Below are 13,894 nucleotides of genomic sequence, written 5' to 3' on the forward strand. Positions count from 1 at the left end.
GCATGTGTTCCCGGATCCTGTGAAAACAAGAAATTTCATTCTTCTAAACTGTAACCAGGACATCTAGTAAACATCACCATCCTTTGTCCTTAATGCACAAGAGCAAACTGAACTTATTACCTTTTCTATTAGCAAACACCTTATGGGGTAGATGGTTATTAATTACTAGAAGTCTCAACATAATTTTGTATTTAAGCTGGGGGGGTAGGGGAGGAAGAGGCTGGTGCATAAATTATAAGATACTTGACTGCAAAGTCCTACTAACAAGCAGTTTTAAAATAGTTCCTTTCTGCCCTCAATAAATACCGTAATTTCTCAGCCACACTAATTCAAATACAATAGGAAGTGACATACTGGTGTTAGGTTATCAGAAGACCTGATACTGCAAGCATATATCCAGGGTAGGCCCTTTGAGACTACTACTGTTAAGCACAACTTTGGATAGTATTTGTGTAACACATGGTATTGCAATATGAGTCTCTGTCCTTCCGTATCTGAAGGCCTTATACAGCTCCCCCTCACCATAATATTGGAGTGCCTTCCATGTACATTCAGTTATAGCAGTCTAGTCCCTAATGGAGTCTCTGGATCTTCCTTACTGAAGACAAAACTCTGCTCAGGGTAGGGTTGTGGCTAATCAGCATAAAAGGTTAAAAGACTACTACTGCAGCAAGCTAATGGAGTGGCTCCTTTGGCTCAGATGGTACACTGTTGCCCAGAAGGCCCCACTGATAACTCTAGCAGGAGATAGGCAGAACTGTTATTGGCAGGATTACTCACATTGAAAAGTGATTGCACTTCTACAAGCAGTCAACTTCCTCAACTGAATCCTTACTGAAATATTTTGCAATATTGGCTGTGGAACTAAGTGACTCTCTGGGAAGCTATACCAGATACCGCACTGCAACAGAGGAGATTAATATAGGAACTGAAGTTGGAAAGATGGGTACAGGGTAGGGCTTGTCAAGCAATTAAAAAAATTAATTGTGATTGAGCGATTAAAAAAATTAATAGAATACTGTATTTCAATATTTTTTGATGTTTTCTACATTTTCAAATATATTGATTTTGATTACAACACAATACGAAGTGTACAGTGCTCACTTTATATTTATTTTTTATTACAAGTATTTGTACTGTAAAAAAAAAGTAAAAAAAATAGTATTTTTCAATTCATCTAATACAAGAACTGTAGTGCAGTCTCTTTATCATGAAAGTTGAACTTACAAATGTAGAATTATGTACCAAAAAACCTGCATTCAAAAATAAAACAATGTAAAATTTTAGAGCCTGCAAGTCCACTCAGTCCTACTTCTTTTTCAGTCAATTGCTCAGACAAACAAGTTTGTTTACATTTGCAGGAGATAATGCTGCCCGCTTCTTGTTTACAGTGTCATCTGAACAGGCATTCTCATGGCACTGTTGTAGCTGGCATCACAAGATATTTATGTGCCAGATACACTGAAGAGTCATATGTCCCTTCATGCTTCAACCACCATTCCAGGAGACATGGGTCCATGCTGATGACAGGGTCTGCTCGATAACAATCCAAAGCAGTGTGGACCGATCCATGTTCATTTTCACTATCTGAATCAGATGCCACCAGCAGAAGGTTGTTTTTCTTTTTTGGTGGTTCAGGTTCTGTAGTTTCTGCATCAGAGGTTTGCTCTTTTAAGACTTCTGTTTAGCATATCTGGCATGTAAATATCTTGCAATGCCTGCTACAAAAGTGCCAAGCAAATGCCTTTTCTCACTTTCTAGTGGCATTGTAAGTAAAAAGAGGGCAGCATTATTTCCTGTAAATGTAAGCAAATTTGTTTTCTCTTAGTGATTGGCTGAAAAAGAAGTAGGACTGAATGGACTTGTAGGCTCTGGAATTTAACATTTGTTTTGTTTTTGAGTACAGTTATGTAACAAAGTCTACATTTATAAACTGCATTTTCATGACAGATTGCACTACAGTACTTGTTTGAGGTGAATTGAAAAATACTATTTCTTTCGTTTATCATTTTTACAGTGCAAATATTTATAATAAAAAATATACACTTTGATTTCAGTTACAACATAGAATACAATATATATGAAAATGTAGGAAACCATCCACAATATTTTATAAATTTCAGTCATTATTCTATTGTTTACCAGTGCAATTAAAATGGCTATTAATCACGATTAATTTTTTAGATAATTGCGTGAGTTAACAGCGATTAATCAGTAGCCCTAGTACAAAGATAAGAAGTAGTGCTAGGTTCACTTTGGGAAAAGTAGTGTTGCTCCGTTTTTGTGTCTTTATTTATAGTCCGTTTACTTTTCCCCTGAGAAAATCTGCCCACCTGCACCATTTGGAAAGTCAGGGCGTCACCATCACTGTGTGGAGTGCAAAGTTTGCCTCAGTCCTATATTCAGTGCTTTCCATTTACTCCTCTGTTGGCCAAATTCAGTTGTCAGTAAAATCTATGTAAATCTGAATTAACTCTAGAAGTCTAATATAATTGAGAGCAGAATTTGTCTTTATCATAATAACCCTTCTGCATTCTTAGTTCACCTTAGTTTCACATCTGAAATGTTAGGAGAGTGGCCTCCTTGAAACTAGCCAGGAACATTGAAAATGCATCACCAGTAGGTACTCATTTTCCCCCTTATTCCTGCTGACAGAGGAGTTTCTGTCCACTTAAGCATGTCTTGATTTTTTTAAATTATTGCATACAGAGATGTGCACTAACTGTAGCTAGACCATTGAAGCAGTGAAAAGTCTTTCAATCCTGGTCTCTGGGCTTCTTTCCCCCTACACATGACAGAATCCTCAGCGTCTTCCTCATTTTGTGCAGCCACGTGTTTATGCAACATGCCTGGCTAATATCAGAGGTTTTCATTTCCCTTCTGTAGTTTTCTTGGGAGGAGGGCATGGACTGAACTTCCCTGCTTGAAGTCTCACCAGCACAAATAGTACAGGAATGTCAAGTAAGCCACTACAGTACATGGAATTCTTGAAAATGTTATTTGGACATGTTTAATTTAAGACCATTTAAATAGGAGCTCTTTGGAAATAAGGGAAATGTACTGGAATGTGCTAATGAAGTGCATCTGTATAGAACACATGGAACTGAACAACATCTTGTTTTCATTACTGCTTTTAATTACAGTAGTACAGTAGTGGTATGTTGGCCCTTTTACTTGCAATTATGTGTGATTTTGAAACTGTCTTTCAGTTACAAACTAGTGCCCAGAATAGATAGTACTGGAGTTGATAAGTTTTGCCTGATTGTGGGATCATAGCTTACATCTGCCTTCTGGGGTCTCAGTGGACCTGGTAAGCCATAGGGGTGCTTTAGAAGTTAGTAAAGTCAAGTAAAAATTGTGGGCATGTGATGAAGTTCTTAGAGATGAATGTTGTATGCATGTTCCTATTTCTAAATTCCTATCAGTCTTAATATAGATGAAAACATGAACTTCTGCACAAGACAGGCAACAGCCCAGCTGCTTTCAGCTTAATGCATCATTTTTCTGAAGTTGCATGGTCTTGAAATTGTCACTGAGATTTCTCAAGTAGGGACTGTTGTGTTGTTGTTGCTAAAGATACAAATCTTGAAATAATTATAAAGTACGAGCTATTGTAAATTCAAAGTTTGGCTTGTGGTTTTGTGTCCAAGACAGTATTTATTACAGGATATTAACTGCAGTTAGGATTGAAAGGGTTAGATTTTTATCAGTAATGTCAGTAAACCTTGATTTCACCACACACACACACTAACAAATGAAGAAAAATTTCCATTAACAATAACTGAAATTTACAGATAGGCAAAGTAACAAAAATGCTGCTTGAGAACTTACGAGGGTTTGATTTAAGGATATTTATTTTTTATATTTTGACATGTATACGATGACTGTTTCAACAGTTACAAAGCATTCACTTTTAGAATCTGTCTCTACGGTCATTAAATAATTACTGTCTGAGCTGGCCCCCTGATTTCCCACAACTGTGAACATTTATATTGATAAAAATAAAAAAGCTTTAAAACATTAATATCTGTCAAAATTATTAAAAACAAACACAAATTCTGCTAAGCCTAGCTTTACAGTAAGGTTTAAAACTGTTCTCTTTATCTGTTAAACTAAACTGAAGAGAAACCCTACTATTTTCAGAGTCTGTGTTTAATAGATGTGTTTCAAGGCCAGAGAGCAAATCAGTCTTTTGTTTCAACCACCTTTAAGTACAAATTTTACAAATGGATTTTATTAAATCATTATGAAGAAAATGTAATCATAATATGTGTATACTAGACATGACCATGTTTCTTAGTTTCACATTTTTTTGTACCTTCTCCAGTCAACCCTTTCGCTTTCAAAGAACAAAATTAAAGACAATCCAAGAATAAACTATAAAAATGGTAAATTTGATAAATAATTTTTCCTAAAAAAAAAAAAATTATACAACAGCAATATTGTTTTTCTCTATTGTCTCTTTAGTGTTGGACCCCAGACCTATGTCCTAAAGTGATTTATTGAAGTGTGTTTCTTACCTTAAGTGGCTGTGAATGTGGCATCATGCAATTGCATATTGTGTGTGTCAAGAAAATATGATCTGGAAATCAGTTGACAAACTTAAGCGGTTTTTTTTTTTAACTACCAGTCCTGCCAACTCAGATCTCAAAGCTAGAAAGGGATCCTTCTGAGGTATGCACCACCAACAAATAAAAATTACATTTAAAAATGTCATTTGTATTTGCATCAAATTATCCATGAGTATACAGTTACAGGATTGGAACTTCAGCAAGAAAATTTGTTGGTCATGCAAAAGGCAGAAAAGAATCCCAGTCCCCATCCTCATAGGTGTAGTGGTTGTGAGATGCCAGGAGGAATGAAGGGCTGTGAAAAACTTAATCTAGTCAGTAAAGGTGGCAGATTATATAAATAAGGTGAGATAATGTATAGAATTCAAGCAGGTAGATTTCAGAAATTAGACAAACTATCTCAAAATAACTTAGTGTAGACTTTCACTGGAGTAAATGTTAACTACTTAAATTGTGATCATACAGGTAAGCAGACTGTAAAAGGGTTCACTCACCACTGGCGATGGGTCTGGGGATCAGCTCTCATCTGGCCTCATCTGCTCTTTCTTCATGATTCAGCCCTTTGGCTGGCTCATTGGATAGTTTCTCCCTTCCAGGGTACTGACGTCTTGCGGTCCAATTGTCCAGATGTCGCTGTCACCAGTCCTACGCCACTTCCCGGTGGCTAGTAGGGGAACATAGGCTTGCCTACTACTCCTGTTTCCAGCCCAAGGATCCTATAATCATCAGTCAAAGTCTGCACTGCCTTACCCTGGCTGCTGTTTCCCCGGGCTTCTTCCTAGTCTATCCCCTGCTAGCTTTCTTCTCCACTCCTCTTTTGGGTAAACCCCTTCCCTCATGATTAGGATCCCAAGGCTTCTGTTCCCTCCTGGGTTTCCTTCTCCTCTCCTCACTAGGCCCAGAGAGTGACTGCAGTCCCATCTGCTATTAACAAACTTCCTCTTTTTATAAACCTATCCCAGCTGGGCCTCATCTGTAATTAGTGTTTGTAAACTCCACGGCCTCCCTGCAGGTGCAGTTGTGAAGGTTAATTAGCCCTTTCTGAGCCACCATGGCCCCTCCAGGGCTGATGAAGGGTGAACACCCCATCACATTGAACTTAGTTAGAGGTGCCTTAACAAATCATTGTGGTGAATTCTTTTTTATTGCATCTGACTTGTATTCTATTTCAAGCTATATTCACACTGTTGTGAATAGCACCATGCTTTTCTGGAAGCGAATGCGTAGAATGAAAGTTGAATAGTGAATACAGCAGGGATTCTGGATGCTACCACGGTCTGCTTCCTGCTTTGCCCATTATTTGCTTTGTGACCAATGTCGTAGCTCCTAGGTGCTGCGGTAATGCAGATGTTTACTAATGAAGCTGACGGTGTGCCTTAAGAAGCAGTGCAGTTGTGGTAATTCATTATTTTTCCAGATAGCTGCCTACTTAGGGTTCAGGTTAATTCTAAAATTTATATAAAACTTGAAGAGTAGGCAGCTATCTGGAAGGATAGTAAACTATCCCAGCTGTGTAAATGGTGAGCTAAAAGTAGACATCCCATGCCCTAGCTCTAATGCTAGTTTATATTATTATTCTAATAAAGAAAATAACTAAATTCTGAAATGTTGTCTTCATAAAATATTTTGGCTTTAAACTGCATAAAGGAAAGACAAATGCACATGAACGAATTATTTATTTTTATATTAATATTTATTTATTTATTTACTTTGTATTGATGTAACAGTCCGTAAAGTGAAGTCACAAATGTAGATCCATATGGTGTTTCAAGAGCTCTTTGACATATGTACCCGTGTTGTCACTGTCTCCAGTTAATTAGTGCACCTCTCAAAACCTAAATATAACTTTTAAATGCTGTATAAAGGAAAAAAAGACCAGAAAGTGTATCTAAGGGACCTGTGGGTGTGCACTTCTAAGGCAGCTCTTAAATAAAACTTACCACTAAGGCTGTGTTATGTAGTATTGTGTAGGATATATATAAAAGAGATTCCTCTTGATCAGGTTGAATTCTGGAAGATGTGTATTGTATCACTACTGTGAAGTTTCTCCTTGTTCTGTGTAGCAGTCTTGGACTTGTGGAATTAAATATTGTATAAAGTCTTTCTAATTGTTTAAACTTTCATTGAAAGATTTAAGGTGATGAACTTAAGTTTCTTTCATTTTTTTAAAATGGCAACTATGAGCTGTCCCTTTTCTACCCCCATGAAGAGGATGTGTGTAACACTGTAGAGAATATTGTTACATGTAGAAACTGTTGTGCAGTATGGAGTCCACAGTTTTACAGGGTTCTTGGCGCAGGTACTGTAGTGTGAGGTTTAAAGATCTAGCTTATTAATACCATAATTGATTATTTTTCTCTTTGAGAGCCTCGTTTTTTAATTAAAACTTGTGATACAGACATAACTTGTAGCATTAACACCTTTCAGTGAAAATATGCAAGGATCCTAGGACTGGCTTCTTGATTGCTGACCCTTTCATTGATTTTACTACACTGTAGGAGACTAGGAACTCCTTTGAGAAGTAGAACTTAAATGTGCTATCCAGTAAAATGTTCTTCGATCATGTGAACTCCATTATTGATTTATTACAGAAAAAAATGTTAAATTATTCAAGGCCTTGTGTTCAGTATTTCAAAAAAGTACAGAATTATGCTCTGAGTCTAAGCTTTCATTTAAAAAACACCACCAAAAAACTCTTATGGTTGTGAAGGTTACTCCGTTTGCATTAAGGTTAACTGTTGCAGTTGTCTCCTAGGGTAGCTCTACACTGCAATTAAATATCCGTGGCTGGCTCCTGCCAGGTGACTTGGGCTCTTGGGCCTCTGACTGCGAGGTTGTTTAACTGCAGTGTAGATATTTGGGCTCAGGCTGGAGCCCAGGCTCTAGAAGCCTGCCAGGGAGGAGGGTCTCAAAGCTCAGGCTCCAGCCCAAGCCTGAACATCTACATCACAGTTAAACAACCCTGCAGTGGAGCCCCGCAAGCCCAAGTCAGCTGGCAAAGGTGTCTTATTGCAGTGTAGACATACAGCCAGACTCCAAAGAACCTGAAACAATAGCTCTTCAAAAGTGTGAACTTCTTCATTTATCTACAGAAAATTAACTCAGTGCCTAATAATGACTGTTTAAATGCCAACCTAAATGTTTTCACTTCTCTACATTAGTGGAAACATCAATCTAATGTGCTTATCTGTAATAGACCCAACAGTTCCCTAAGTGCCAAAAGTCCCAACTGTCCCCGTCCAGCTGCCAAAACCTCTAACTCTCCTCATTACTTTTGTGGTGCAATGTAGTTATAAAAATAAATAAATACAAATATAGAGGGTATGTAAATCAGTTCTACATCAGCAAAGATAAAATACATACTGTGCTGCATGTTCAATTAATTAAAAACCGGAGTTTAAACTAAATTGCTACAAAATTTCCAGCCTGTCAAATCATAGTGCTACAGAATCCCTGGACTCTGCTGTAGAACTTAGGGTGTTCTTGCTGTGGAGTCCACTGGGCCTTGTTAGAACTCTGTCAACACATACTGTAGGAAGCAGGTACCTGGGGTGGCCAATAGAAAGGGGCAGCACTCCGTCCGTTATTGGGGCTGCACATCAAGGTCTTCAGCGGCAATTCGGTAGCAAGCCCTTCACTCCCTCTCTTCCTCTTCGGCGACAGCTCAATTGGGTTTTTCTTTGTTTTTTTTTGTTTGCCACTTGGGGTGGCAAAAAAGCTGGAGCTGGCCCTGCTTTCAATGTAAAGCTTTATTAAAATTTTGTAAAGGGAAAACTGACATCAGAACTATCAATACTGTTCTTCGTAGATTGTTGCATAAATAACTGCTCTTCAATTTCTTTGATAGCTTACTTTTATTGCTTTTTATTTCTCCGACTGCAGGAAGCAGGCTGTGGAAGCAAAACAGAGAAGCATGCATTGAAATTATATTTTATGCAGTTGTGTTTTTGTTGCAGGTATTGGATTGGATTGAGAACCACGGAGAAGCTTTCCTTAGCAAACACACCGGGGTAGGAAAGTCCCTGCATCGGGCCAGAGCTTTGCAGAAACGCCATGAAGACTTTGAAGAAGTAGCACAGGTAAATGTTTCAAACGTGTTAAACCTACATCCTGTTAAACAATTGAACCTATATCACTGTTCAGTGGTGCCTTAAATTGCCTACTTGACATTGAAGGGCTGGGCACCTTGAGTGCTCTGGGAAGAAAAAAATGAATCCAGACACCATGCAAATTAAATTCTGAGTGTTTCCTTTTAACTTAACTGCTAGAGTAGATTTTTATTTGAGAAAAAAATATTGAAAGCAAAAAGCAATGCATCAACTGCAAAAAGTGAAAATGATGCTTGCAAGAACAACAAACAAGAAATCTCTGAAATCTTTAATATCAGATTGGGTGCAGGTAGGCACACTTCATTGTTTGTAAAAATCAAACACCCATCTGATAAACTCAGTGTCAGTCAGCCATTCAACATAACCAATTAAAACAAATGATAGTAAACATTGGTTTTTAAGCATTCACATCAATCTCATAAATATAACAATACCTTTGTTTGGCTGCAGAAACGTCAATATGAAAATTAGAACATTTTAATACACAAAGTTGGGACTTAAGGACTCGTGCTTATGTTGCTTGAGTTAAGATTGACAACCATTCTCCCTGTTAAAACAAATGAGTTTAACGTGTATGCTAGGTGATGAAATGGGATGTAGCAATAGATACATTTCTTCTGAGCTGAATGTTTACAATTCAAGTTGTGGTACAGGTTGTGCAGGTACTGGAATTTCCATCCCGTGAAAAACTTCATATTTCTGAGATCAAATAAAATAAAAACATTAATTCCTAATCAGCACAAAAAGTCAGGTATGTGCAGTCTTCCATGGGAGGGACATCTTAAAAATTCTTGCATTTCAGATGAACCAAAATGGGATTGTTTGAATAATTCCAGTCCCTGCACCCCAGGCTCCAACTTTCCCTGGCTGCTGAGTTTCAAGTCAGACATGTGTGGAAGCCTGGGAAGCCGGGTAGCCAACGTGCCTGGTTTCCATGAAATCAGCATTGTTGGGTGGAAAACAGTTTGTTCAGAATATTTTCAATCAGCTCTAGCATCAAGTAAGATCATCAGTAACATTTATGAATTCAGTTTTTATTCACCCAGAGCTTTTTAAGAAGCATATTGTCTGAGAGAAATGACTGAGCCTATTGAATGCTTTTGTATGCCTGGATTTAGCTTGGACGATAAGAAAGGTGTAACTAGGAATTATTGTGCACCTTGGAAATACTGCATAGTCACAAAAAGGCTTGGAAGACATTAAAGAAATGAGTATATCTGGGTATTATCTTAAAAGAAATTGAGTTGCAGTTAGTGAAATCACAGCCTGTAATGTTTGAAAAGAAAAGACTTGGAGAAATAGTTACCAGACAAGAAAGGTATTGTGATACTAATAATAAAAAATGGAAAAAATAACAACCTGTGTGTAGCTGACACTTAGCTTCAACACACACACTACTGGTGACGCTTGCACTGTCAGGATTATCTACTAGCCAGTTTTACTGATGAATTATACTGGAAAACGTGTATGCTAAGGCAAACCATATATAGTAGGTGTGTCTAAGCTGGTTTGTTTACTAGGGGAATGTTAAAGTTTAAATTGGGAGGTTGTGGAGTTTTCCCATTGGGTCCTTTTTTGCAAATGACTGCTGGAAGTGGCACTCAGACAAACAGAATACTATGAAGTATTAACAGGATCAGAAGTACAGATTTAATAGACAGTATAGTAGATTGATCAAAGTGTGAGTGAGGGGTCAAATATTGTATGTTTACAAGATGTGGGTTTTGTTTGTATTAGTTTTCCTGTTTAATGCATAAGGTAGCCATTTATGGACCTGTAATGTTGAGAGCATGTCTTAGAGCAGGGGTGGGAAAACGATGGATCCGGCCCATCAGGGCTTTGTATTGCCATCCCCATGGCATCATGGGCCCCTTGCCGCTCCCAGAAGTGACCGGCACCATGGCCCTGAGGCCCCGCTGCGTGCCACTGTCACCCCAGAGCTGCTCAAGGTAAGTGGTGTCAGGCCGGAGCCTGCACCCCAAACCTCTCCTGCACCCCGCACCTCAACCCCCTACCCTGAGCCCCCACTGCACCCCTCCTGCACCTCAACCCTCTGCTCTGAACCCCCTAGAATGCCCCACACCCCCTTCTCCACCCCAACCCCTTGCCCTCAGCTCCTTCCTGCACCCTGCACTCCCTCCCGCACCCTAACCCCCTGCCCCAGCCCTACATTCATGGCCCTGTATGCAATTTCCCAACCCAGATGTGGCCCTTGGACTAAAAAGTTTGCCCACCCCTATCTTAGAGCATCTCCACCATCCGGGAACTGAAACACCGTGAGAAAAGCAGAGCTCTCATTATAATATCCTAACAAAGGGCTCAGAGACACTGAAACAACCTTAGGGCTATACACCGGCGGTGGATTCCATACACGCTCTTAATTTTTCATTTATAGCAAATGTATTTTTAGTTTCATGTTCAGAGTCATTACTTTCTGAGTGAGAGAGGCCAGGCCCTCTTTGTTTAAAACGCTGGAGAGGAAGTTCATTAGGTATTTTACACTGTGATACTTGAGCAGAAAGTTTAAAAGAACTAAATGTGACTAAGAGAACAGGGTGAAAATATTTGAAGGGTGTAAACGTCTGGGAGAGAGGAATTGATCTAGGCTAGTGATTCTCAAACTTTTTTTTCGTGGACCACTTGAAAATTGCTGAGGGTCTCGGCAAACCACTTAATGATCTTTCCAAATGATGTTTGTACCGTTAGCGAACTACTGTAAAGCGCTTTGGATAAAAGCACTATATTAAAAAAAAAAAAAGTAGTAATTAAGTTTTTTGTTCTACAAATAAAAGCATACAACTCATATTTTAATATCAGTAGTCTTACCTTTCTAATGTGATGGACGTGCCCTCTCTCCCCTGCCGTGGCAGCCCCTGAGCTGGGGCTGGGGCTGGGAAGAAGGGGTGTCTCTCCCCTGCCTCAGTAGCCACAGCCCTGGAGCTGGGGAAAGTCACCTCTTTCTCTGGCCGCTACAGCCCTGCACTTTCCAAATTCCTCCCACCCCCTCTTCTCACCCCACTGCCCCCTCCCACCTACCCCCTATTCCCCCCAAGGCCACCACCTCACCTTGCATGTGCATCTTCTCCAGGGTCCAGGCACCTAATTAGTGGAGCCACTCCTGCACGGCTCCACTAATTAGGTGGCTGTCCCTTCATTCTCTCATGTGGGCTGCCCAGGCGTGCACCTTTGAGGAAACTATCCGCGGACCACCTTGAATGGAGCTCGCAAGACCACTGGTGGTCCATGGACCTGATCTAGGCAACAGGAGTTGTTGTTTTAGGTGTAATGTAATGAAACTGAACAAAGGAAAAACTTAAGCCGAATAATAAGGAAAAACTTCCTGATGCTGAGCTGTACTAGATTGAAAAATAATCTCCTCAGGGAAGGGTTGGAATCGCTATTGCTTGAGACTTGAAAAACTAGACTGGACAAAGTACTTAAATATACTGTAGCGAACAATCCGTCACTGGCAAAAGGATAGACAAGATGACCTAATAAGTCTTTTTTTCCATCTCTGACTTCTGGTTCTGTGATGACTGCCAAGACAGGCACACCCTTTGAGATTTTTCCCTTCTCTAAACCAAATATAAGCAGGCCACAAACATGCATCCCTGCTTTGTGTATTCCAGATAAGACAGTTGATTTTTATACTTCAGGGCTTAACATAACAATGAATGTGATGTCTCAAATACTCATGCTGTTCACTTGTGTTCAGACATATGGCAATTTTTTGCTAGGAGATGCATTATATTCTGTAAGAGTGACTGCAGATGAAAGTTAAATTTGAAGTGTACTTATTCCCTACATACACTTTGAGTTATTCACGTTTTTCCTTTGATCAGAGAACCTGGCCACTCTTGGGGTTATCAGAGTCAACTCTGCAAAAAAAGATGAGTAGGCATCATCTCCTTGAAATCTCACCTGGCTACATTACTCAATCACCTGGAGCCACTAGTAAATGCTGAACTATTTGCTTTCAGCTAAGGAGCTGACAAGTTCAGACAGGCGATCTGTCCTTTTTCCCTCTTATGCTGTTTCTCTAGGGTAGTTCAGATTCCAGCTCCCCAGGACTGCTTAAAAGAATTATAGAATAAGCTAGCCCACAACATGCAAAAAGTGTTCGTAATTCCCTGTAACATCAGCAGACATCGGTCTTATCACAGGTTAAGCGTTTTGATGAAAGATTGACACTTTCATCTGCTCACTGTACAGGATAACATTGGTCTTCTACAACAAAGGCAATAGGTAGAAGAAATTGGCCTGCAATGTGTTTATGTATCCCATCAATGCAAATGCAAAGGGGATTTGTCACATTAGCTATCAGTTAAGATGCTTTCTTTAACAGTTATGAATAAGGCTAATATTTTGTCATAGATATTTTTAGTAAAAGTAACGGATAGGCAATGAAGAAAAATTCGTGGAAGCCTGTGACCTGTCCCTCATTTTACTAAAAATATCCATGACAAAATGGGGAGTTGTGGTGTCCCCACACCACCCCTGGTGGCTGGGCAACTGTGGGGGCCCCGGCTCATAGCTCTAGGGGGCCCCCATTGCCTGTGGGGGCTCAGCACTGCAGGGGCTCCCACTGCCCAAGATGGCCGGAAGCTGTGAGATCCCCCTTCCCCCTGAGGTGGCCCAGAGCTGCAGGGTCCCTCGGCTGCCCAAAGCAGCCCAGAGCTGCAGGGTCACCCCGCCACCTGCAGGGGCCCCCCAGCCTCCAGTTGCTGTGGGTGGTGGGGTGACCCTGCAACTCCTAGCCACCATGGGCTGAAATCATGGAGGTCTCTGGAAGTCATAGAATAAGCTAGCACACAACATGCAACCGTGATAAAATCGTAGCCTTAGGTATGAATATATCTACAAAATATGGAGATTGTAACACACATGGAAAAATGTTTCAGTATTTTACACACAAGCCACAAGTGAGTAGTAACAGTTACTATCAAATTGACCAATTTTACCTTCAAAGAACCAGTGCTAGAGGCTACCCTTTCTTCCCTGCTAGCTAAAATTTCTCGTGATCTGTGTTGCGCACACAAGAACATTTACCCCACACATATAGGATTTTGATTTCAGTTACCTTTAACAGCCCACTTGTAGGGCAAAAGATTTTCAGCTTAAAAAACTTTGGATGTTGACAACTGTTTTGTGTTTGTTCACTTATGTATTTGTGGATTGGATTCTGACTCAGCTATTCCTCTTTTTGCGGCTGTG

At 39.8% G+C, this 13,894-nt stretch overlaps 1 protein-coding gene across 4 annotated transcripts in view; it reads left to right on the forward strand.

Moving 5' to 3' along the window:
* TRIO (trio Rho guanine nucleotide exchange factor) overlaps window positions 1-13,894 on the forward strand; it is a 441,700-nt gene that overhangs the window by 203,377 nt on the left and 224,429 nt on the right. For all 4 annotated transcript variants that reach the window (XM_050937381.1, XM_050937382.1, XM_050937383.1 and 1 more), the window contains exon 10: window positions 8,528-8,650. In XM_050937381.1, coding sequence (XP_050793338.1) covers window positions 8,528-8,650 — 123 coding nt within the window. The remainder of the gene's footprint in view (window positions 1-8,527; window positions 8,651-13,894) is intronic.

The sequence above is a fragment of the Gopherus flavomarginatus genome, chromosome 2 (assembly GCF_025201925.1).
Source record: "Gopherus flavomarginatus isolate rGopFla2 chromosome 2, rGopFla2.mat.asm, whole genome shotgun sequence".
NCBI lineage: Eukaryota > Metazoa > Chordata > Testudines > Testudinidae > Gopherus > Gopherus flavomarginatus.